Source organism: Hemitrygon akajei, chromosome 3 (genome assembly GCF_048418815.1).
Source record: "Hemitrygon akajei chromosome 3, sHemAka1.3, whole genome shotgun sequence".
Lineage (NCBI taxonomy): Eukaryota > Metazoa > Chordata > Chondrichthyes > Myliobatiformes > Dasyatidae > Hemitrygon > Hemitrygon akajei.
The window spans coordinates 20,821,550-20,848,591 of record NC_133126.1 but is presented as its reverse complement, the minus strand read 5'-3'; the positions used below and the strand labels follow the sequence as shown (position 1 = coordinate 20,848,591).

The 27,042-nt window shown below is 44.0% G+C and overlaps 1 protein-coding gene across 4 annotated transcripts in view; it reads right to left on the bottom strand.

Annotated features, from left to right (window-relative positions):
- The window catches only part of adck1 (aarF domain containing kinase 1), a 681,773-nt gene that overhangs the window by 191,625 nt on the left and 463,106 nt on the right, over positions 1–27,042 (bottom strand). For all 4 annotated transcript variants that reach the window (XM_073039303.1, XM_073039304.1, XM_073039305.1 and 1 more), the window contains one exon: positions 21,656–21,805. In XM_073039303.1, coding sequence (XP_072895404.1) covers positions 21,656–21,805 — 150 coding nt within the window. The remainder of the gene's footprint in view (positions 1–21,655; positions 21,806–27,042) is intronic.

Genomic DNA, 27,042 nt, shown 5'->3' with positions numbered 1-27,042 from the left:
TGTTCCTGGGCATTGGTGCTTCCATGCCAGACCATGATGCAACCACTTAAGATAGGCTCTGCTGTGCATCGACAGAAGGCAGAACTAATCCACTCCAGTGCTCACAATTCCTCTCACTTCTGTATCTAATCAGAGCTCCTTCATCGGTACCATTTTGTCTTCCTCTTTACCCATGGAGGAAGTTGTTCGCTCAAGTGCTTCTATGCTATTTTCCCATCATATCTGTTCTAACCTCTGCTGGACAAAGAATGTGCTGCTCAACTCACTGTCAGGTCCACGAGTAATAAGGGGAACATTGATAGCCCCTATTTTAGGATATCTAGCCAGATGAAAACATTCTCACTCTGGCAATGAACCTTAAAAATTCATGTATAACTTCAATTAAATCTGTTCAGCAGCATTGATTTCAAAGACACATGCTATTCTAAATTGGTCCCCAACTCATGGCTGCCAACATTGTGAAGGACCCCACGCACCCCTCATACAAACTGTTCTCCCTCCTGCCATCTGGCAAAAGGTACCGAAGCATTTGGGCTCTCACGACCAGACTGTGCAACAGTTTCTTCCCCCAAGCCATCAGACTCCTCAATACCCAGAGTCTAGACTGACATCTACATCATTTATTATCATATTGAAATTTGTCCTCTACTGTGCCTATTGTCTTGTTTCTGAATTATTTATGTATTAATTATTGTACTGCCCTACACTGTTTTGTGCACTTTATGTAGTCTAGTGTAGTTTTTATGTTTTGTGTAGTCTAGTGTAGCCTTGAGTTGTCTCACATAGTCTGGTGTACTTTTGTGTTGTTTCATGTAGCACTGTGGTCCTGGAGGAACATTGTTTCGTTTTTACTGTGTACTGTACCAGCAGTTTCTGGTCGAACTGACAATAAAAAGCGACTTGACTTGAAGGAGTTGCTGCCTACACAAATGATGACATCATCACCATTTTGCCATGACACCCAGTGGCCCCTTTATCAGTTACAGGAGTGTACCTAATAAAATGGCCACAGGAGCAGAACCCTGCGGGCTCTCCTGCTGCTGTAGCCCATGCAATTCATGTTTCGGTGCGCTGTGTGTCTGAGGTGCTGTAACACATGGTTACTTGTGTTACTGTCACCTCTCTGTCAGCATGAACCAGTCTGGCCATTCTCCTCTATCAAAGGCATTTTCACCCGCAGAACTGCTGCTCACTAGATTTGTTCTTTGTCTTTTTTTCGCACCATTCTCTGTAAACTCTAGAGACTGTTGTGTGTGAAAATCCCAGGAGATCAGCAGTTTCTGGTATACTCAGACCACACCATCTGGCACCAACAGTCATTCCAAGGTCAAAGTCACCTCAATCACATTTCTTCCACATTTTGATGTTTGGACTGAACAAAAACTGAACCTCTTGACCATGTCTGCATGCTTTAATGCACTGACTTGCTCCCACACGTTTGGCTGATCAGACATTTGCGTTAATGACCAGGTATACAGGTGTTTCTAATAAAGCAGCCACTAACTGTGTGTTAGTTTCTTTGCGAATGTCTGAGGAGTTCCTGATTGTCTGAAAGATACTGTATATTTCAATCTATGTAAAAGGTTCCAAGTCTGTCACAGTATATCCATCAACCGCTAAGTGCTTGGATATTGATGCAAGATTAAAATCGGCTACAATTTAATTATGTTTGTTCAGAATTGGAACCCAGATCTTATAAGCACCATTTTGCTATTACACTCAGTGGCTACTTTAATAGGTACCTCTTATACCTAATAAAGTGGCCACTGAGTTTATATAATGACAGCAGGAATCCAAGAACAGTTTCATAACAATTTCACTTAACTTCAAGATAAATCTCTTTACAATGGCTGCCTTAGTCTTTCCTGAAACAATGCAAGTGAACAGCTCCTTGGTGCTCGATGCCAACCTTGTCTCAGTGGGTGTCTGGATCAGAAGGTCATGGGTTCAGGTCCCATGATCTCTCCAAACACGGTCTTTAGAAAGGGGTGTTAAGCCAGGAGCCTGTTCTTCTGAACTCAAAATATCCTGCAGCATCACTTGAAAATCACCTCCTACATTGTGGCTGGCTGATAGCCAAGATTCATTCGTCGGCTAGTAAAATAAAACTAGTGTATGTAAGGCAATATTAGCATATAGTCAGTTCAAACCTTATGGGGAACATACAAGGGTCTAGACAGAGATGTTAACGAACATTAGCTTCTTTCTAGTTACTTTGATTATCTGGTGCCAGGTTTCTATCTTTATCTTTAGAACATAGAACATTACAGCACAGTACAAGTTCTGCATTTCACAATGCTGTGCTGACCTTTTAACCCACTCTTTGATCAATCTAACCATTCCCTCCTACGTAGCCCTCCATTTTAAAATATTTTTTTTTATTGAAGTTCATCATCAAACAAACATTTCCATAAGATGTTCAGACATTGTACATATATATCATATAATCATATGTCACAAATCTCCACGTAGTATATATCTGAGGTATACACTTACAGAAAAGAGTAGAAAGAAAAAACTATGTACAAGTAGGGAGTGATTTTTTTTTTACAACATTGATTTGTGAGAATAAAATCAGGCCTATGAGGCATTATGTAGTTAAACCATTTTTCCCAGTTTGAATCAAATTGTTCCAGCTTATGATTAACAGATGTTGTGATCTTCTCCATTTTGTAAATGTCCATTGTAATTTCCATCCATGCATTTAAAGTTGGGCTCTCCTGTGATAACCATTTCCTAGTAAGAGTCTTTTTACCAGCCACCAACTGTATATTCATTAAATATCTATCTCTTCAACCATTCTTGAGGTATATACCCAAAATATATGGTTTTACTCTCTAAGGGTATTTCACATTTAAAGATGGTTTGTTGGACATTGTGTATCCCCCTCCTATAGTTTTTGATAACAGGGCAGTCCCAAAAAATATGATAATGATTTGCATTTTGATTTCCACAATTTCTCCAGCAAACAGGGAGGTTACTATCATAATGGGATTTCTGAGAGGATGTAATAAAATATCTTATCAAGTTTTTCCATCCAAACTCCCTCCATTTCTGTGAACTGGTACACTTCCATTGATATCTCCACATTGTTGTCCATTCTTCCTCAGATATAATTATCCCTCCTTCTCCCATTTTGTTTTAATGTATGAAGTCGAATTTTAAGATTTGACATTCTTGAAATGATTCTACAGCCCTCCATTTTTCTATCATCAATGTGCCTCTTACATGTTACTAATGTAGCTTCCTCGACCACCACCCCGGCAATGCATTACACACACTCACCACTGTGTGTGTGAAAACCTACCACTCACATCCCTTCAATATTTTCCTCCAATCACCTTAAACTTAAAGTCTCTCATATTAGCCATTTCCACCCTGGGAAAAAATTTCTAGCTATCCACTTGATTTATAGCTCTTGTCATCCTGTATACGTCTGCCAAGTCACCTCTCATCCGCCTTCGCTCTGGACAGAAAAGTCCTAGCTCCCTCATAAGACATGCTCTTTAATTCAGGCAGCATCCAGGTAAATCTCCTCTGTACTCTCTCTAAAGCTTCCATATCCTTCCTATGAGGTAACCAGAACTAAACACAGTATTCGAAATGTGGTTTAACCAGTGTTTTATAGAGCTGCAGCATTACTTTTTAGCTCTTGACCTCAATCCCCCACCTAATGAAGGTCCACTCACCATTTGGCTTCTTAACAAACCTATGCGGTAACTTTGAAGGATCTATGGACATGGACCCCAAGAACTCTTCGAACCTCCACACTGTTAAGAATCTTACCATTAGCCTTTTTTTTTTTGCATTCAAATTCCAAGGTGAATCAATTCACACTTTTCCAGGCTGAACTGCATCTGCCACTTCTCAGCCCAGCTCTGCATCTTGTCAACTTCTTACACTATTGACAACTCCACTAACCTTCATGTCATCTGCCACCCTTCCACTTCCTCATCCAAGTCATTTATAAAAATTAGAAAGAGCAGGGTTATCAGAATATATCCCTGTGGAACATTACTAGTTACTGACCTTCAGGCAGAATACACTCCATCGACAACCACCCTCTTCCTTCTGTGGGCAAGCCAATTCTGAATCCACACAATCAGATCACATGCCTCCTGACTTTCTGAATAACCCTCTCTTATTAAATGCCTACTAAATATAGTACAATACTGTGCAAATGTCTTAGGCACATATAGTTAAGGTGTCTAAGACTTGCACAATACTATAGCTGTCAACGTGAAGTGGAAAGCCAGTTTATTACTTTGGCAGGAATAAACTCGGCCTTGGTTGAGTGAACTCGGCCTATTCTCCTTGAAGCGATGGAGGATGAGAGGTGACCTGATAGAGGTGTACAAGATAATGAGAGGCACTGATCGTGTGGATAGTCAGAGGCTTTTTCCCAGGGTTGAAATGGCTAGCACAGGAGGGCATAATCTTAAGGTGCTTGCAAGTAGGTACAGAGGAGATGTCAGGGGTAGGTTTTTTATGCAGAGAGCGGTGAGTGTGTGGAATGGGCTGCCGGTGGTGATGGTGGAAGTGGAAACGATTGGGTCTTTTAAGAGCCTCCTGGAGAGGTACATGGAGCTTAAAAAAAAAATAGAGGGCTATGGGTGAGCCTAGGTAATTTCTCAGGTAAAGACATGTTCAGCACAGCTTTGTGGGCCGAAGGGCCTGTATTGTGCTGTAGGTTTTCTATGTTTCTAAAGAATGTTGGGAATGGTGAGGATGGAGTGCCACAGGAAGGGTGTGAGACAGGTGGCAGAGAAGTAGTGCCAGGAGTGGTGAGTGGCACAGGTACAGACACACCCAGCCCTGAGACACCAGGCAAGGTCATTTGATTCCAAACAATTAGTTTACTGATCATTATAAAATGTTTCTCTGGTGCTTCCTGCTTTCTCCCCTTTCCCTACCACTGCATCTCTCTCCTTGTCCTCAGAAACAGGTTTATCATCACTCACATCTGCCATGAAATTTGTTTTTTATTGTGGCAGCGGTACAGAGGATATATGTGCCTAAGACTTTTGCACAGTTCTGTACATTTTTTAAGTGGTAGCCAGTGCACACATAGTTAACTCCCGCAATGAGAATGTGGAATGTCAGGGGGAACAAAGGGGACTTGGTAACAACTAGATAACCTGTATGTTCATGATAACTGCTTAAGATAGAGGCCAGGTCTCTATCAACAACAGATTAGTCGAATAAAATGTTGTATACATGCCATTTTTTTTTAAAAGTTACCAAACACAATTTGGCACAGCTACATTACAAAAGGCTTAGTTTCAGGAATGCTTTAAGGAAATGCGTGCAGTGCAGCTCACTGCATCAGGAGCCTCAGCAGCTGAGTTTGTGAGACGACTTCCCTGCATCGGAGGTTGCTGTCCTCAGTGGGATGGTACTGCCTCAGCTGCGAGATTCACGCTGAATGCGGCGGAATTCACAGACCAGCATTCGGGCACAGGGGAAAACGTGCTCCTGCTCCCTCTGAGTCTCATCAGGTCAGCAGCAGTCAAGAACACCTTCCAAAGACAAACTGCGCATCTGTACACGCACAAGTCCCCATGGTCACTGACTATGGTCGAGTGATCACCTCAACAGCATGCAAATAATGAGAGGACCATCTGCATGTTTTTAAACACGGGCGAGTGCAGCTGGCAATTCAGCCAGGACACTTGATTAGGTCAACAGGCGCCTGTTTCCCAGTGAAAGCCACAGAAACAGGCAGGTCAGAGAGCTTCACCCAACTGTCAGATACATTTCCAGACAGAGCACATGGAGTAGATGGGCCAAAGGGCCTGTTTCTGTGCTGTATTGCTCTATGACTCTAGAAAGGAAAGAGAAATGCTGAGAAGCTGAGGAAAAGGGAGTTAATCTCTGTTGTCTTTCCACTTTCTGTTCTCAGCAGCTCTCCGGGCTGTTTTTTTTTCTCGCCACTGCATCCGTCAGGAAACATGGGAGGAGGTCAAGCTTTATACTGAAATCCATGTTTTCAAATCCTGGCACCGCCTCACCTCTTGTGCCTCTGGAACCTGCTACAGTTATGCAAACTTCTAAGGTTTCTGCCCACTTCCCTCACCCTGCCTCAGTGGCCATGTCTTCAGCTGTGTGGAAACCAACCTCTGGAAGTCCTTCCCTTGGTGTTTCTTGATATTCGCATTGGTGTTGATATACTATTGTCACATGCATTGAAATACAGGCAGTTCATTCCATACATAAGCACATTGAGGTAGTATTTAGAAAACACAATGCAGAATAACATCATTGGACATAGGAGGAGAATTAGGCCATTCGGCCCATTGAGTCTGCTGCACTTTTCATCATGGCTGCTCCACTTCCCTCTCAGCCCCATTGTCCTTCCTCTCCCCATAACCTTTCATGCCCTGACTAACCAAGAATCTATCAACCTCTGCCTCAATTACACCCAATGACCTGGCCTCCACAGCTGCCGGTGGCAAAATTCCCACAGTTTCACCATCCTCTGGTTGAAGAAATTCCTCTTTATCTCCATTCTTAATGGAGGTCTCTATTCTAAAGCTGTGCTCCCTGGTCCCAGACTGCCCCACCATAGGAAACATCCACTCTATCTAGGCCTTTCAATATACAATAGATTTCAATGAGATTCCACCCCTCCACCCACAATTCTTCTAAATTCCAGCGACTAAAGGCCCAGAGCCATCAATCGCCCCTCATACAATAAGCCTTTCATTCGTGGAATCATTCTTGTGAACCTCCTCTGAACCGTCTCCAATGTCAGCACATACTTTCTTAGAAAAGGGGTCCAAAACTGCTCACAATACTCCAAGTGAGGCCTCACAGGTGCCTTATAAACCCTCAGCATTACATCCGATATTACTACATAATACAGTGTTACAGTTCCCCAGAAAGTGCAGTGCAGGGAGGGAAATGAAATACAAGGAGCATGGTGAAGAAGTTTGGTTTATTATTGCCACATGTACCATGGTACAACAAAAACCTTGCCTTGCATACCGTTCATACTGATTAATTCATTACAATTAGAAACATAGAAAACCTACAGCACGATACAGGCCCTTCCGCACAAAGCTCTGGCAAATATGTCCCTACCTTAGAACTACCTAGGCTTTACCAATAGCCATCTATTTTTCCAAGCTCCATGTAGCTATCCAGGAGTCTCTTAGAAGACCCTATCGTATCCGCTTCCGCCGCCAGCAGCCAATTCCACGCACTCACCACTCTCTGCGTGTATATATACAAAAAAAAAACTTGCCCCTGACATCTCCTCTATACCTACTTCCAAGAACCAGTTGAGGTAGTACTAGTTAAAGCAATAACAGAATGCATAATAAAAAGTTACAGTTACAAAGAAAGAGAGCAGGCAGAGAATAAGGCGCAAGTTCATAATAAGGTACTTTATGAGGTCAAGAGTCCATCTTATTGTACTAAGGAACTGTTGAACAATCTTATAGTAGTGGGGTAGAAGCTGTCTGTGACCCTGGTGGTACGTGCCTTCAGGCTTTTGTATCTTCTGCCCAATGGAAGGAGGGAGAAAAGAGAGAATGACTGGGGTAGGTGGGCTCTTTTATTCTGCTGGCTACTTCATTAAGGCAGTCTATGGAGAGGAGGCTGGTATTTGTACCGCATCCTCTGGCAACTCGTTCCGTATACTCACCACACTCTATGTGGAAAAGCTGCCTCTCATGCCCCTTTTAAATCTTTACACTCACATTAAGCCTATGCCCTCTTGTTTTAGAAATTCAAGTACTTTCATTATCAAAGAACGTATAAATTCTACACCTTGAGATTTGTCTGCATACAGGCAGCCACAATGCAAGAAACTCAAAAAACCCAATTTTAAAAAAGGAAGACCAAAACCACTGGGTTGAGAAAGAAGGAGTAAAAACATACACACATCATGCAAACAACAGAATTCTAAACCAGATTGTGTCCTTAGATCTGGAGCTGCCATAGTAGGCACACCTACCCTGGAGAAAAGACCTTCGCTATTCACCTTATATGCACCTCTCATGACTTCATTGATTTCTTGATGGGCACTTGATGGTTGGTACTGACTTAATGGGCTGGAGGACCTGTTTCCATTCTGTATGCTTCTGTAAGATCTCATTTGGTTCTTGGTCATATATATTCAGTTCAAAGGTAATGTTATAGCTCTATAAAGCCCTGCTTAGACTACACTTGGAGTATTATGTTCAGTTCTGGTCATCTCATTAAAGAAAGGATGTAGAAGTTTTTAGAGAGGATGCAGAAGATATTTACCAGGATACTACCTAGATCATAGGACATAGCTTGTGAAAATAGGTTAAGCAAGCTAGGATTTTTCTCTGTGGAGCAAGGGAGGATGAGAGGTGAATTGATAGAGATGTACAGGTTGTAAAAGGCATAGACCATGAGCAGAGGCTTTTTTCCTGGGTGGAAATGCTGGTTAACATATGAGGAGTGTTTGTTGGCTCTTGGACTGTATTCATTAGAGTATAGAAGAATGAGAGGGGATCTCATAGAAACATTTCAAATGTTGAAAGGGTTGGACAGAGTAGGTGTGGAAAGGCTGTTTCCCTTGGTGGTTGAGTCCAGAACAAAAGGCCATAGTCTTAGAATTAGAGGGTACCCATTTAAAACAGATGAGGAGAATTTTTTTCAGCCAGAGGGTCATGGATTTATGGAATTCATTGCCACATACAGCTGTGGAGGCCCAATCATTGAGGGTGTTTGAGGAGGAGATTGATAGGTATCTAATTAGTCAGGGTATCAAGGGATAGGGGGAAAAGCCAGAAATTGGAACTAGATGGGAGAATAGCTTGGCTCATGGTGGAGTGGTGGAGCAGACACAATGGGCCAAATGGCCTACTTCTCCTTTGTCCTGTGATCTTGTAAAATGGCTAATATCGAGGGAATAATTTTAAAGTAATTTGAGGAAAGCAGAGGGGAGATGTCAGTGGCAAGTTTTTTTAGACAGAAAGTGGTGAGTGTATGGAACGCACTGCCAGGGGTGGTGGTAGAGGCAGATACATTAGGGATATTGAAGAAACTCTTAGATAGGCACACAGATGATCAAAAATGAGGACTAGGTGTGAGGGAAGGGTTAGATTGATCTTAGAGTAGGTTAAAAGGTCAGCACAATATTGGAGCCAAAGGGCCTGTACTGTGCTATGTTCTATGTTCTATCTAGTAGGATAGAGGATAGGTAAATGGAATAGGTAAGAATGGGCCACTTGTCAATTGACAATGTTTCAAGTGTTGAGTTTCAGATCTTTGGGTTCACACCTGCTGGATTTGTTGATGTCAACCATCCCCCGAGAACACAAGGAGGAACAAATGGAAGAATGAACCTGAACTGAACACGGACGCCCAGTCAGTCTGTCAGCAGAAACAATGACCTGTAATTATATAGCACGGTTCTCAGGAGTATCAGCAAACCGAATCTCTCAGCACCACAAACTGCACTCTTTACCATTAATCACATCTACACAGAGCGTTGTCATAGGAAAGCAGCACACATTTCAGTTAACCTCACCACCCATCTCATGCTCTCTTCTCACTGCTGGCATCAGGAAGAAGGTACAGGAGCCTCAGGACTCACACCACCATGTTCAGGAACTGTTACTACCATCAGGTTCTTGAACCCAAGGGGATAACTTCACTCAACTTCACTTGCCCCATCATTGACATATCCTCACAGGCTATGGACTCTTCATCTAATGTTCTTGATATTTATTGCTTATTTATTTATTATTATTTTGCTCCATTTTGTCTTTACACAGTTTGTTGTCTCTGGCACATTGGTTGAACACCCAAGTTGGTGTGGTCTTTAATTGATTCTATTATGGTTATTATCCTATTATGGATTTAATGAGCATGCCCACAAGATAATAAACATGTATATGGTGACGTATATGTACTTTAATAATAAATTTACTTAAAAGTTTGAAACTCAGGTGGAATATCGTATCGAAAGAGAGAGACAGATTCCTTTCTGAATGGGGTCCCCTCAAGGATCAGTTTTGAATCAGTGTTTTACTTGTGAAGGTTCCTCAACTCACCCATTTGCCCCCTTACCTAACTTCACCTGCCAGATTGTACTCCTTCCTCTTCCTCCCCTCACCACCTTTTTATTCTCACTTCTTTCCTCTTCCTTTAGTACCCTGATGAAGGGTCTTGGACCAAAAGTTCGACTGTTCATTCCTCTCCATAGATGCTTCCTGACCTGCTGAGCTCCTCCAGCATTTTGTGCATGTAACTCTAGATTTCCAGCATCTGCAGCATCTTTCATGTTTATGTTTTTCTCTCGTGAAGGCTAGACAACCTAGATTTGGAAATAACCCAAATAGGAAGTTTGCTAACGATACAAAACTGAGCCAGGGAGGCAATATAGAGGCAGCTAATATACAGGAGAACGTGGCAAACACAAGGAAATTTCTGCTTGAGGGAGTTCATAATGAAGTGGTGCACTTTAGAAAACATTAAAAGATTGTCACAGGTACATCGAAATATTCAATGAAATTTAAGGCATTGTTTGCGATATGCTGGGGGCAGGCAACGTGTTGCCACACTTTCAGTGCCAACATGGCATGCCCACAACTCATTAACTCTAACCCTCTTTTGGTACGTGGGAGGAAACCAAGGAGGAGAATGTACAAACAGGGGCAGGAATTGAACCTTCGATTGTCCGATAACTGATGCTCACTATGCCGCCCCTTACGGAGGTACAATGTAGAGAGAAGGTACAAATTAATGGGTCCAAGAGCAAGGACCAATGCAAGGTTTGGATGTTTTCAGCACTGAGCCAAATTGAAAAGGTTGGGGTGTGTCAGGACTCGAGGTGAGAAAATGACTGGATCAGCTTGCTGCCTCTGTGATCTGAGGCTGTGGTCTACAACTACGGGCTCTTGAATGAGCTGCAGAGATGCCTGGCTTCGTGTCTGTGACTCACTTTCGTGAACTTCAGTTCTGAATGAGATTTGCTTACTGTCGTTGTCTGCACGATTTTTTTTAAGTCTCTGCACATTGAACTTTTGACTTTTTTTCAATGGGTTCCACTGGGTTTCTTTGTTTTGTAGCTGCCTACAAGGAGACAGACCTCAAGGTTGCATTAAGTACACATACTTTGATAATAAATGTATACTTTGAACTTTATCAAAGTAACAGTAATTCGCACTATCTCTCCACATTGTGCAGAGTGACCTGGGTGCACATTCGCAAATCTTTGACAGTACAAGTAAAACCATATATATAAAAAAAAGTCTGTAAATAAGCACACCAAATATATATTTTTTAAAAAAGCATGAACTCCCATTAAACCTTTATGAATCACTGGTTGTGACTCAGCAGGAACACTGCACATTTCTCGGAACTACACTTGGGCGTTGGAGGCTGTACAAGAGGAGGAAGTGCAAAGGAAGTACCTGGGATGTAAGAGAGTAGTGATAAAAGCATAGATTCCTAGCACATACAGAATCTCACACAAAATGCTGGAGGAACTCAGCAGGCCAGGCAGCATCTATAGAAAAGAACTAGAAAGGCAGGGGGTAGAAGCCAGAATAAGGAGGTGGTGGGAGAGGGGAAGGAGTACAAGCTAGAAGGTGATAGGTATAGCCAGGTGGGTGGGGGAGGAGGTAAGAGGCAGGGAGGTGATAGGTAGTGTTACGAATGTGCCACAACTCTGAGGGGCCGAAGGGTACAAAGTAGCCCCCTCCTTTGTGAGAATCGCAAGATCGCTATTAATTCGGGTCTGGGACCCAGGAAATGAGAGAGAGAGAGGTCCAGAATACATAAGGCTTGGAATGTGCCCTGGCCTCAGCAAGATGGAACCATTGATAACGGCTATTGTCTCTTGGAGACGGAATTGTGTATTGAGTACTGTACTATTCATTGAAGCCCTCAGGGAATGACCAGAGTGGGCTGGTTGAGGGATTGCATCATCCCAACCTGATTGACATCTGAGACCCCGTGAGTAAGGATAAAAGAGGGGTCTGGGGAACAACCCCTTTAGACGCACCAGGAGAAACGCTAGAAATCCCGTGACAGCATTTAATAGCGACAGCCGGTGGGGGGGCTCACGTGCGTCCTTTCCCGTTGCCTGGGATTGGGGCCTCGCCACAGAAGAACGGCTTAGCTAAAGAAGAGGCCACACCAACGAAATTCTGAAGGATCGAAATCATAAAAAGGAAAGCCGGCAAGTTTTCTAAAAATCTCTCTTGTCTCCAACCAAAGGCTGCAGCCTGAATGAACTGAGTGACTTTTATATTTTCCATCGGACAATACATTATCCCCTAGACAACGATAGAGCTTATTTCTTATTGATTATTATTATATCCGCACTTTTAGATTTAGTATTGATGACGTATATTATCTGTATGTTTGCATTGATATTATTTTTGTGTATTTTTACTGATGAATACTGTTAAAAATAGTACCATCAGACTTCAACGGACCTCTCTATCTTTGCTGGTAAGTGACCCAGTTACGGGGTTCGTAACAGTAGGAAAGGCAAAGGGTTGGAGAAGGAATCTGACAGGAGAGGAGAACGGACCATGGGAGAAAGGGAAGAAGGGGCACCAGGGGGTGAAGAGGAGAGGTAAGAGAGGAGCCCAGAGTGGGGAATAGAAGAAGAGGGAATGGGAGGGGGAAATTATCTCTCTTATGTTTATGATAGCTTCCTACTGTGGTTTTTAGATTCTGCAACTCTGGGTGGAATCTTTAGCCTCTCCCTGAAATATGAACTCACCCCTTCATGTTCCAGATGGAGCCAGGTTCACAGAAAATTTGACAATAATTCCCTGATCCCATCAAATACCCTCAGGGAATGCATGGCAGGTGTCAGATTCAGGCAGGCATCGAGATCCATTCAAATAAACCTTGTCATTCCAAAAGTCAGGAAGACAGCAGATATTTGTTGGGGAATTCCTGAAAGTCCTAAGGCTTTTAGATCCCTCCGTGGAGACTGGAGATGATCCCTTAACACCAGACAGATAACAAGCACCTTAAAATAAATCCATGCTTTTTTTTGTCAGGAAGCCAGTCAAGTTAAAAGCAACGAAAGGAGAAGCTCAGATCAGGCTATGTTCACAAGCAGGGATGTCAATTTAACACACGGTGTTGTATGTCACTCAACCTTACTGTAACGCAGTGGCTGAGTCAAAGACTTCAATGTGCAGTGACAGCTGAGCAGTAAACAATTCCACCGGCCAGAGGAGCTGAGCTGAAATGCTGAAGAATTATTGAGGGAAACATTTCATAAATTGCACTCCCACTCAGACGAGTACAATATCCGGAACACTGAGGAACCACAGCAACCTTTTCTGCTGAAATAAAGTTGTGCCGAGGTAATTGGCTTTTCAGAACAGTATTTTGTTTTCGGGGGACAGCAGGGTAACACGCCTTTCTGGCACAATGAGTCCGAGCCACCCAATTTCAACCATGTGACCAATTGACCTACTAACCTGTACATCTTTGGACTGTGCGAGGAAACTGAAGCACCCAGAGGAAACCCATGCAGTTATAGGAAGAACATACAAATTCCTTATAGACAGTGGCAGAAGTTGACCCTGGCCTGTTTGTGCTGAAGTAACATTCTGCTAACCACTAGGCCATGGTCCTGTCTGTTTCATGTTTGGTAGCAGGCATGAAGGAGCTATGTATAAGTATGTTGGTTTCGTTGGCCAGTACTTGTGGTTCAAAGTTATTAGACAACAAGACCATTAGACATACGAGCACAATTAGGTCTATAGGCCTATCAAGTCTGCTCTGCTATTTGATCAGGCTAATTCATTTCCCACTCAACCCCATTCTCCCATCTTCTCCCCATAACCTTTCATGCCCTGACGTATCAAGAATCTATCAACCTTCACCTTAAGTACACTCAATGACACGGTCTCCACAGCCGCTTGTGGCAATGAATTCCACAGATTCACCACCTCTGGCTAAAGAAATTTCTCCTCATTTCCATTCTAAAATGATGCCCCTCTATCCTGAGGTTGTGCCCTCTGGACCTAGACTCCCCTGCTATAGGAAACATCCGCTCCACATCCACTCTATCTAGGCCTTTCAACATTTGATAGGTTTCAGTGATATCCTAACCCCTCCCCATTCTTCTAAATTCCAGTGAGCAGAGGCCCAGAACCATCAGGCACTCCTCATATGATAATCCTTTGATTCCTGAAATCATTTTCATGAAATATGATCTGTGGCTTACCTCTAGAAAGAGGCCACAGCCCACTGTTCCTCCAATGGCATTATCACTGCAAAAAAACCAATCCCCTACAACATAGACATAGATATAGCAGACTCATACAGCTTAGAAATGGGCCCATCAGATCACCAGTCCAGATGAAGGGTCTTGAAAAGAAACATCAACTGATCATTTCTCTTCACGTGTGCCATCTGACCTGCTAAGTTCTTCCAGCTTTGTGTGTGTTCCATCAGGTCACCAGGCCCATTAAATACCCATTAGACTAAACCCAATTTACTCACGTTTCCCATCAGCAAAACCACTACTGGCAATTCACATGATCAATTCAGCTGCAGACCTGCATGTTGTTTGAGATGTAGGAAGCAACTGAGCACTTGGGGGAAACTCATGTGGTCACAGGGAGAAGGTGGAAGCTCCACAGAGACGGCACCCAAGGTCAGGATCGAACTTTAGTCTCTGAGGCTGTGAGACAATAGTTCTAACAGGTGTGTTCTGTGTTAACAGGACAGAGCGACCACTCCCCGCTGAACATCAACGGCTCCTCGGTAGAGGTCGTTAAGAGCACCAAATTTCTTGGTGTTCACATGGTGGAGAATCTCACCTGGTCCCTCAACACCAGCTCCATAGCAAAGAAAGCCCAGCAGCATCTCTACTTTCTGCGAAGGCTGAGGAAAGTCCATCTCCCAACCCCCCCCACCCCCCATCCTCACCACATTCTACAGAGGATGTATTGAGAGCATCCTGAGCAGCTGCATCACTGCCTGGTTCGGAAATCGCACCATCTCGGATCGCAAGACTCTACAGCGGATAGTGAGGTCAGCTGAGAAGATCATCGGGGTCTCTCTTCCCGCCATCACGGACATTTACACTACACGCTGCATCCGCAAAGCAAACAGCATTATGAAGGACCCCATGCACCCTTCATACAATCTCTTCTCTCTCCTGCCATCTGGGAAAAGGCACCAAAGCATTCGGGCTCTCACGACCAGACTACGTAACAGTTTCTTCCCCCAAGCTATCAGACTCCTCAATACCCAGAGCCTGAACTGACACCAACTTACTGCCCTCTACTGTGCCTATTGTCTTGCTAATTATTTATTGTAATGCCTGCACTGTTTTGTGCACTTTATGCAGTCCTGGGTAGGTCTGTAGTCTAGTGTAGTTTTTTTTTCTGTGTTTTTTACGTAGTTCAGTCTAGCTTTTGTACTGTGTCATGTAACACCATAGTCCTGAAAAAACGTTTTCTCATTTTTACTATGTACTGTACCAGCAGTTATGGTCGAAATGACAATAAAAGTGACTTGACTTGACTTAAACTACGTGAAAAGTAGTCCAGGTTTTACACGAGTCAGCAAGGTATGGTGACGGTTAGTGTAATGCTTTACTGCACCAGCTGTGAGATCAAAGTTCAATTCCTACTGCTGTCTGTAAGGAGGTTGTACATTCTCATAAGACATAGAAGCAGAATTAGGCCATTCAGCCCATCAAGTCTGCTCTGCCATTTCATCATGGCTGATCCATTTCCCTCTCAACCCTGCCTTCTCTTCAGAAACTTTTGCACCCTGACTAATCAAGAACCTATTAACCTCTACCTTAAATGCACCTAGTGATCTGGACTCCACCACCACCTGTTGCAAGAACTCCATAGATTCACCACCCTCAGGCTAAATAAATTCCTCCTCATTTCTGTTCTAAATGGATGTCTCTCTGTTTTGAGGCTGTGCTCTCTGGTCCCAGAGTTGCGTGGGTTAGAGATAGTAAATTGTATCATGCTATGTTGACACGAAAAGCATGGCAACACTTGAAAGCTGCCCCAGCACATCCTTGGACTGTGTTGGTTACTGACATAAAGTGACGTCTTTCACTATGTTCCAATGCGACAAAAGGAGCTAATCTTCCCTTCACATTTCTGAGGGCAACGATTCCCTGGGCTCTGTTGGACAATGTATCTTTTCTCTCTGTGACACAGGTTGCTTCCTAGCTGATGCCAAGGCTGCATCTTCGAAAGAACAGGATCGAAGCTGGATCCCGGAGGTACAAGACAGCAGTTTTATTGGCTGCATTGCTTTGCTCCCTGCAATCTGTTGCATTTGTGCTGGTATGTAATTCAGTCTTCGCCCTCAAGGAACATCATAGTCATACAGTACAGATCAGGCCCCTCGGCCCATCTAGTTCATGCCACACCATTATTCCATCTTGTGCCATTGACCTGCAGCTCAACCAAAACATTCAATACCCCACCCATCCATGTACAAAGTTCTCTTAAAAGTTGCAGCTGAACCCCCATCTACCACTTCTAATGGCAGCTCATTCCGCACTCACAGCACGTTCTGAGTGAGTAAGATTTCCTTCAGGTTTCCCTGAAATATTTCACCTTTGAACCTTAACCTATGGCCTCTACTTCCAGGCTCATCCAACTTCAGTGCTGAAAACCTGTTTGCATTTCTTTTATCTATATCTCTCATAACTTTGTATACCACTATCAAATCTCCCCCCCATTCTCCTACGCTTCAGGAAATAAAGTCCTAACCTATTCAACCTTTCCATATATTTCCCTATAATTCATGTAGGAGAGAAAAGGTTCTGTTTGTGTGGCGTTCGCATGTTCTTCCTGTGACTGCATGGATTTACCCTAGGTGCTCCAATTTCCTCCTATGTGCTGGCTGGTGGGTAAATTTGCTAGATTACCCCAAGTATTGGTGGGTGACGTGGAAAGTAGTGGGGCAATAATGGGAAGGTCAGACAGAACAAGTTGCCTGCAAATAAGTGGGGGGATTATTTCTTAATCTGGAGATATAGGCCAACAAAACAGTGCCACCCAATTATGCCCATGTGAACAATAAACCCGTATGTCCTTGGACTGTGAGAAGAAACCAGAGCACACAGTCACAGAGAGAACATCCAAGCTCCTTACAGACAGCGGTGGAATTAAATGTGAATCGCTGGTACTGTAATGGGTCAGATGGGATTAGTCCAAGAGCCAGAGTTGACTCAATGTTCTGAATGGCTTCAACTAATGTTCATTGTAAGGAAGGTTTATAAAATTGCGAGGCACACAGATAAATAGCCGATATGTTTTCTCAGCCCCAAAATGTCTAATAATTAATTTGTATTTTTCTGAAGATACAGCTTGGTAACTGGCCATTCCAGCCCTATGAGCCCGCGCCACTCAATTGAACACAAGTGACCAATTAACTTAGTAACCCATTCGCCTTCAGAATGTGGGGAAAATCTGGAGCACCCAGAGGAAACCCATGTGGGCATGCAGAGAATGTACAAAGTCACTCAGAGGCAGCATTATGCTAATCGCTACACTACCATTCAGTCCCAATACCAGATAGAGGGCATGCATTTCAAGTCTGAAGAAGATCCGTGGGGCAAATTGAAAATCATGCATGCATGGAGTACACCATTAGTCCTAATGAAGGGTCCCAGCCCAAAATGTTGACTGATCACTCCTGTCTATAGACGCTGACTGACTTATTGAGTGCCTCCAGCATTTTGCGTGTGTGACAATCAAGCGTCTGTCACACCAATGGCTAAAGCGGAGCAATGGAATAAAGTAGGTATACAATTGATACCATGTTGGACTGTGGGCTCTGTATCACATTGGGTAGTGTGTTGGAGTGTGGACTCTGTGACACATTGGATAGTGTGTTGGGCTTGTACTGATGTTTGATGATGTAATTGAAAGGTGACCAGATTTCAGGTTGAGCTGAGATTTATGGGGGAGATTCCTGGTAAGGAAGCACTAAAATATGCCAAACGGTAGTGGGGTTGTGAGCTGGCCATTTATCCGCACCTCAGAGCACGGGCCTCAGCAGAGATAACTACAGTCCAAAAGAGCCTAGAACACAATAAATAAACGTTACAAAAACAGAATCATTCAAACCTACTGTCTTTTCAATGTCCATAAATAGCTTGTCACAGTGGGCCTGTCAGAAACTGAAAAGCTGATGAAAGCCCAACAACCAAGTGTTGATGGATCTACCGTGTTTCTCTTGTCACAGGACTAAAATGGTACTTTTTATATCTGTGGGAGAAGCATCAGCCCCCACAGTCAGTGGAAACCTAAAGAGTTGCCAGATCTTTGACCCACGACATAAACTGTTTCTCTCTCCACAGGTACCACCTGACCTGCAGAGTGTTCCTAGCATTTCCTGTTTTAATTAAAGATCTGTAGCTGCTGGAAATCTGAAATACAAACAGAAATTGGAGGTAGGTTAATTTTGCTACAATAAGAAGCCGCAAGCACCTCAAATTTGAAGGTGAGTTGTGGAATCAGTGGGAGTTGTAGGTTCAAAAAATGGCTAAAAGCCCTTACCCTACCTCAGGCTGCATTTTGTTTCTGTGTCTCAGTATCCACTTGTATCGTTATCACAAACACAAGTGATTCTTCAGGTGCTGGAAACTGAGCAATGCACATAAAGTGCTGAAGGAACCAGCATAATAGACAGCACCTATGGTGCAGAATAAGCAGTCGACATGATGAAGGATCTCAGGCTGAAACATCGACAGTTTATTCCCCTCCATAGATGCTGCCTGAACTGATGAGTTCCTCCATCATTTTGTGTGTGTGTTGCGCTCGCATCATTATGTTTATCTTTGCACAGGTGTATGATTTGCGTAATTTAAGTATATATAACTTGTCATGTTTGTAATGTGCTGTACTGCTGATGTACAAAGCAAAATTTCATGGCATTTATACCCTATTTATACATGGCTATAAACTTTAATTTGACCCTGAAACATGGGGAGAAAAAAATCAGCTTGGTATAGGACTGGTGTAAGCAGATTATTGATTCTCAGCTTGGAAACAGTGAACTAAAGGGTCTCTGTCTGTCTTCAGTGTTTCTGAGATGCTGAAAACACTCAGCAGGTCAGGCAGCATCCATGCAGAGAGACACAGCATTTATGTTTATCACAGAAAGGAAGTTGCTGAGAAGATCTTCACTCAGACATCATCCTCAGCAAACAATCTGTTCCTTTGAATTCCCTGTAAACCTTTCCAAGTTATCAAATTTTAGTTACAGTTGTCAAAACCTATTGAATATTTAAGGTCCTCGATAGAGTGGACATAGTGAGGATGTTTCCTATAGTGGGGGTGGAATCTAGGACCAGCGGGCACAACCTCAGAATAGAGAGGTGTCCATTTAAACCCTCCCTAACAGCTCTACAAAACCTGCTTGCAAGGATATTGATACCCATCCTTTTTGTCCAGAGCATACCTTCCCCGAAGAGATACCACTGATCGAGAATCTGAAACCCCGGGAGGCAGCATACCATCTGTGTGTCTCTTTTACATCCAGAGAATGTCCTGTCTGTTCCCCTAACAATGGAATGGAATCCCCAATCACTACTGCACTCCTCCTCTCCGCCTGTCACTTCTGAAACAGAGAGCCAGACTCGGTGACAGAGACCTGACTGCTGTGGCTTTCCTCTGCTATTTCATCCACCCACCCCCACCACAAATGTATCCAAAGCAGTATACTGTACTCGTTTCGAGGAGAACGGCCATAGTGGCTCCCTTTCCCCCTCCAGGCAGTCACCCAGTTACCGGTGTCCTGCATTTTGGGTGTAACAAACCCTCAGTATGTCCGTCAATCAACCCTCCCCTCCTCCCCAGTCTCCCGAATGATCGGCAGTTCTTCCAGTTCCAGCTCCAATTCCTTAATACGGTTTGAAAGAAGCTGAATCTGGACTCAGTTACAAGTCAACTGCATTGGAGTGCAGAATTGCATGTTGGGTGGCAATAGCAAGCGTCCCGTCCTGACCGATGCTAAATAGACGTTTACCTTTATGTTCCTTATGGTATGGTTCCAGGTAAAGTGAACTCTTCCAGATCTGTGCTCCCAGCACGTAATTAATTAATTGGTTAATTAGGGAGGCATGGTAATGTAGTGGCTGGTGTAACGCTTTAACATCTGTAAAATCAGGGTTCAAATCCCACCAATGTCTCTAAGGAGTCTGTACATCTCCAGGTGCTCTGGTTTCCTTCCACATCACAAAGACAGAAGGGTTAGGGTTGTGGGCATGCTCTGTTGGAGCAAGAATCGTGGCAACACCTCCAGCCTGCCCCCTTGGACTGTGTTAGTCGTTGAGAGAAAATACGATGATACTCTGCATGTTTCGATGTTTCTTATCCTTTATCATATAATTCAGACCTTACAGGCACTGCTCCTGTTTGCCATGTCCTTCATAATACCGCAATATATCCCCTGAGAGGCATGTGCTTAGAGCTGTGGGCCCACACCTTGAGGATGATAGTTGGCTCTGTAATTCATTTTGATCAGCACAGCCAAGACAGGCCCAACAGCCTCTTCAGTGTTGCGACTTTCTCTAATTCTGTAAAGCTGTGCGAAATAAACTTGATGCCCGAAAGCTTGGTCATATTGATGGAAAAGAGAATTAGAGTGGCGAGATTAAGAGGGGAATTGATGGGTTTAGGAATTAGTAAATTGATTGCGTGGCCTCAAATGAGCAGGACCAGAGATGCATGAATTCTGTGGTTCTACACTCAAATACAGAACACAGAACAGTGAACATTACAGCAAGTAGGCCCTTTGGTACATGGTGTAGTGCCACCCTTTTAAGCTTCTCTAAGATCAATCTAACTTCCCTCCTGCAGAACCCTCCCTATTTCTATCATCCACATGCCTGTTTAACTAAGGGTTTCTTAAGTGCCCCTACCGTATCTGACTTCACCACCACCCCTGGCAGAGCATTCCACGCACCCATCACTCTCTCTGTAAAGAACTTACCTCTGACATATGCTGGAGTGCCAAGGTAGCATAGTGGTTAGCTCAATCTTATTACAGCACAGGACATTCTGAAGTTCGGAGTCCACTTCCAGTGCTCTCTCTAAGTAGTCTGTATGTCCTCCCTGTGAAATGCATGGGTTTTCTCCGGGTGTATCGATTTCCTCCCACGGTCCAAAGACATACCAGGTAGGTTAATTGGTCATTGTAGATTGTACCATGATCAGATTAGAGCTAATAGGGGTTACTGGGACAGCATGGCTCGAAGGGCCAGTAGAGTCTACTCCGCGGTATACCGCTATTATAAAAAAACTAATTAAAACAACCCCACCCCCCCCCACGTACTTTCAACCAAACACCTTAAAATTACACCCCTTGCATTAGCCATTTCCGCCCTGGGAAAACGGTCTCTGGCTACTCACTCTTACAATGTCTCTTATCATCTTGTACAGCTCTATCACGTCTCCTTCGCTCCAAAGAGTAAAGACCAAGCTCACTCAGCCCATCTTCATAAGACATGCTCTTTAGTCCAGGCAGCATCCTGGTAAATCTCCTCTGCTCCCTCTCTGAAACTTCCACATCCTTTCCACAATGAAGCAATCAGAACTGAATATTCCAAATAATATTGCAGGATTTGAGCCTGTGTGTGGCCTTCCAACTCTTAACTCATCTGTCTTGCTGCCATGGTTTTCAACAAAGTGATTTGAGAGTTTACCTGATAGAGTCCGTGGTCCAGCAACACAATTTCAGCCTTGTTGGTTTGAGGGGATTTTCTCACTAACACGTTGCCTGGGTGTGGATCACAATGCACAAATCCATTTACAAAGATCATCTCACTGTAGAGCTTCCCAAGATATTGAGTGATCTGGAATAAAGAGTGAAATATTATTATTTTTGTTACTGTTTTTTTAATATTTATGTCCTGTCACAGCTCCTCCCTTATTTGATCATTGTGTTGACAAGTATTTATCAGAATACATGAAAATGGAAAATGCTGGAAACACAAACACGAGAAAATCTGCAGGTGCTGGAAATTCAAGCAACACACGCAAAATGCTGGTGGAACACAGCAGGCCAGGCAGCATCTATAGGAAGAAGTACAGACGCCGTTTTGGGTCGAGACCCTTCGTCAGGACTAATGGAAAAAATAAATAGTAAGGGATTTGGAAGTGGGAGGGGGTGGGGGGGACCCAAAATGATAGGAGAAGACAGGAGGGGGAGGGATGAAGCCAAGAGCTGGGACGTTGATTGGCAAAAGGGATACAAGGCTAGAGAAGGGGGGAGTACATTAGGATGGAAGGGCTTGGAAGAAAGAAAGGGGGAGGGGAGCACCAGAGGAAGATGGAGAACAGGCAAGGAGTTATTATGAGAGGGAAAGCGAGGAAAAAAATATTAAAAATTAAAAATCAGGGATGGGGTAAGAAGGGGAGGAGGGGCATTAACGGAAGTTAGAGAAATCAATGTTCATGCCATCAGGTTGGAGGCTACCCAGATGGAATATAAGGTGTTGTTCCTTCAACCTGAGTGTGGCTTCATCTTGACAGTAGAGGAGGCCATGGATAGACATATCAGAATGGGAATGGGATGTGGAATTAAAATGTGTGGCCACTGGGAGATCCTACTTCCTCTGGTAGACAGAGCGTAGGTGTTCAGCAAAACGGTCTCCCAGTCTGCGTCGGGTCTCACCAATATATAAAAGGCCACACCAGGAGCACCAGACGCAGTATACCACACCAGCCGACTCACAGGTGAAGTGTCACCTCACCTGGAAGGACTGTCTGGGCCCCTGAATGGTGGTGAGGGAGGAAGTGTAAGGGCAGGTGTAGCACTTGTTCCGCTTACAAGGATAAGTGCCAGGAGAGAGATCGGTGGGAAGGGATGGGGGGATGAATGGACAAGGCAGTCACATAGGGAGCGATCCCTGTGGAAAGCAGAAAGTGGGGGGAGGAGGGAAAGATGTGCTTGGTAGTTGGGATCCTGTTGAAGATGGCAGAAGTTACGGAGAATTATATGTTGGACATGGAGGCTGGTGGGGTGGTAGGTGAGGACAAGGGGAACCCTGTCCCGAGTGGTGTGGCGGGCTGATGGGGTGAGAGCAGATGTGCGTGAAATGGGAGAGATGCGTTTGGGGGTAGAGTTGATGGTGGAGGAAGGGAAGCCCCTTTCTTTAAAAAAGGAAGACACCTCCTTCGTCCTGGAATAAAAAGCCTCATCCTGAGAGCAGATGTGGCGGAGATGGAGGGATTGAGAAAAGGGAATGGCATTTTTACAAGTAACAGGGTTGCTGTTAAATGCTGGAAACACTTAGTGTAGCGCACAAAATGCTGGAGGAATTCAGCAGGTCAGGTAACATATATGGAGAGGACTAACAGTTGACGCTTTGGGCCAAGACCAATGACCCCTCTAAGGTGTGCGTGTGCGCACGCGCACACACACACACAACTTTTGCTACTAGTGCACAAAATGTTGTCACCCTCTACATTGTTGGCATGTTAAGTATACTTCACGATCATACACAATCACATTTCCTTTTCCAGTTTCTGATGCAGACGTTGTTGACAATGTGAGTTTGCGAAGATTTGTCTGCAGGTTTTAGAACTGACTTATTTATACTGTTTTTATTGAAGAAATTATTGATTCACTACGTCGAATTCCAAAGAAGCAAAGGGCGTGAAGCACAAAAAAGCTGCCAGTTCATTTGAAGCGGAATGGCTTAGAACAGCTTCAGGTTTACTTCCACTTAAAAATTCAGTGAGTACATCTTGTTGTATAGCACAAGATTTTTGTGCACACTAGTCATTACAAATTGGAGGGTACATTGGCCAAGGCCCTTCATCAGGAATTGAATGCACAATTTCAGAAGGCCATGGGTTCAAATCCTGCAAGCACCTATGAGTGTAGAAACATGGATCGCAGGCATCTCTAATCCTGTTCATTAGTGGCTGTGCACTCAATTTCCTGTCATTGAAGGGCCAACACTCTTTATCATGAGTTATGATGAAGGGTCTCAGCCTGAAACATCCACTGTCTATTCCTCTCCAGAGATGTTGCCTGACCTGCTGAGTTCCTCCAGCATCTTGTGCTGGAAATCTCTGAATTTTCAACATCTGAGGAATCATTCAGTTGGCCAGCTAACAACTGTGGAGAACAACTGTCATCAATAACACTTCTGACATCACTTCCAAATTAGCCTCTTTCCCCTTCCCCCGTCTTTTTATTCAGGCATTTTCCTCCTTCCTTCTCTGTCCTGATGAAGGGTCTTGGCCCCTAACATCAACTGTTTATTCATTTTCATAGATGCTGCCTGACCTGCTGAGTTCCTCAAAGCATTTTGTGTGTGTTGCATCAAATTCTCAAATTTGTCAGACAGGTTCTCTCAAGGCCGTGCTGACAATCTTTGATTAACCAACGACTCTTCTCTCTCCCCACCCCCCCCCCCCACCTCACCCCGCCATATTTTAAGTGCAGATTAATAAGGTAACAAGTTTCCCATGAAGTGTAACTTTTCAACTCTAAACCCCATTGACAATCAGAATCAGTTTATTATCACTGACGTAGGCGTAATATTTGTTGTGTTGTGGGAGCAGTACACTGCAATACATAAAAATTACCATCATTTATAATAGGAAATGTTTTTAAATAAATTAAAAAGAGAGTAAAATAGTAGTGTTGAAGGGTCCATAGACCATTCAGAAATCTGATGGCAGAGGGGAAGAGCTGCTCCATAAAATGTTGAGGTTGTATCTTCAGGCTCCTGTACCTGTTCTCTGATGGTAGTAATGAGAAAAGGGCATGTCCTGGATGGTGGGTGTCTCTTATGTCCCTTTGTGAGGCATCGCCCTCTGAAGATGCCCTCGATGGTTGAGAGGCTAATGCCCATGATGGAGCTGGCCGTCTTTACAACCTCTGCAGCTTTTTCCTGATCCTGGGCATTGGTACCCCCATACCAGACAATAATGTAGCCAGTTAGAATGCTCACCTTCAAACACCCCCTTCTCCCTACCACTAATATTATTATAACCAAAACCATTAACATAAGAAGGTTTAAGGATGCTGGGGGAAATAAATCCTATCAATTTCTGTTTTAGCCCCTGTGATCTTTTTCTTCAGGTCGATGCCTATATTTCTGAAGTCTCTCGGACAATTCCACAGGGATTTGAAAATAATAATGAGTTTGCAAAGTGAGCCTCTTTGGAACAACAGCATTTTGTTGACTTTGCCATTATCACCGCTATCACCACAAAGCACAATGTCAGCAGAAACAATAATTAAAAGGCAGCACTCCAATCACACGGCCCCTGAACTCCAGGCAACATCATAGCAGAGGCTCACGGATTGCACGCATTCACAATCAGCATTCTCCACTCTTCAGGAGAGCAGAAGAATGAGGGGCAATCCTGCTGAAGCTTATGAATATTGGAAGGCCTAAATAGAGTGGATGTGGAGAGGGTGTTTTCTGTAGTGGGGGAGTTTAGGGCCAGAGGGCACTGCTTCAGAATAGAAGGACATAATGAGGAGGAATTTCTTCAGCCGGAGGGTGGTGAATTTGTGGAATTCATTGCCCCATATGGCTGTGGAGGCCAAATCATTGGGTATATTTAAACAACAACACACACAAAATGCTGGTAGAACACAGCAGGTCAGGCAGCATCTAAGAGAGACGCGCTGTCAACGTTTCGGGCTGAGACCCTTCGTCAGGGTATATTTAAAGCAGAGATTGTTAGGTGCTAGATTAGTAATGGCGTCAAAGGTTATAGGGGAGTAGGATTGAGAGGGACATTATATCAGCCATGTTTGAATGGTGAAGCAGACTCAATGAGTTGAATGGCTTAATTCTGCTCCTATGTCATATGGTGGCAATGCGAAGGATCCTCGGACTGACCTCAGATGTGCCTTTGAAGTTTTGGAAGGAAGCAGAGCAGGGAGAAGGTGAGGCTCACAGAGATTCCATTGTTATCAAAGCTTACTGCATCCTCCTGGGGTTATCTAAATAGCAGATCTTGCATTAAGACCATAAGATATAGGAGCAGAATTCGGCCATTTGGCCCACTGAGTCTGCTCTGCCATTTCATCATGCATGGCCCAATTTTCCTCTCAGCCCCAATCTCCCCCCTTCTCCCCATAGGCCTTCATACCCTGAGCAATCAAGAATCTATCAACTTCTGCCTTAAATATGCATAAAGACATAATCTTCACAACTGCCTATCTCAAAGAATTCCACAGATTCACCACTTTTTGGCTAAAGAAATTCCTCATCATCTCCTTTCTAACAGGATGTCCTTCTGTTCTGAGGCTGTGTCCTCTGTCTTAGACTCTGCCACCATAGGAAGCACTCTCTCCACACCCAGTCTATCAAGGCCTTTCACCATTTAATAGCTTTCAATGAGGTCAGTTGAACCAATCATGCTCACCCGCTGGGGTACTGGTGAGGCCTGAACTGCGAAGGAGGTCAGCTATACACGTAAACTGGATGACAGTCATTGTCTGGAACACCTCAGAGAGAGGGGTCACCCCCAGGAGGGGGATGCTGATGGCACAGCTTTTTCCAGTGACTGTAATGTCTAGTTTCCCTGTGAGAAAACCAGGAGAGAGACAATCTCCTGGATCAGGAAAGTTTGATGTGGGTTGTTCCAAGGGTAACCGCCACACCATCGAGTGACAGAGGATACCCCTTTCAGAGGGACATCTCGCCGATTAGCACCTGCAGAGCTGCAGGACGTTCAGCAGCATCTGCTGAAGCTGAAGGAAGCAGGGATTATCACTGAGTCGAGAAGTCCCTATGTGCCACCCATAGTGGTGATGAGGAAGAAGAATGGGAAGGTACAAATGTGTGTTGACTATTGGACTCTGAAGATTTGGATTCTGAACAGTTCCCGAGCAATATACTGTTCTGCAGATCGAGGACGCACTGGCCTGTCTGAGTGGAGTGAAGTGGTTCAGTGTGCTGGACCCAAGGAGAGGGTATTATCAGATACCTGTGAGTGAAGCTACAAGGAGAAGACGGCATTCATCCGACCATTTGGATTCTTTCAGTTTGAAAGAATGCCCCAGGGTGTATCAGGAACACCAGCTACTTTCCAACGTGTCATGGAGAAGACTATT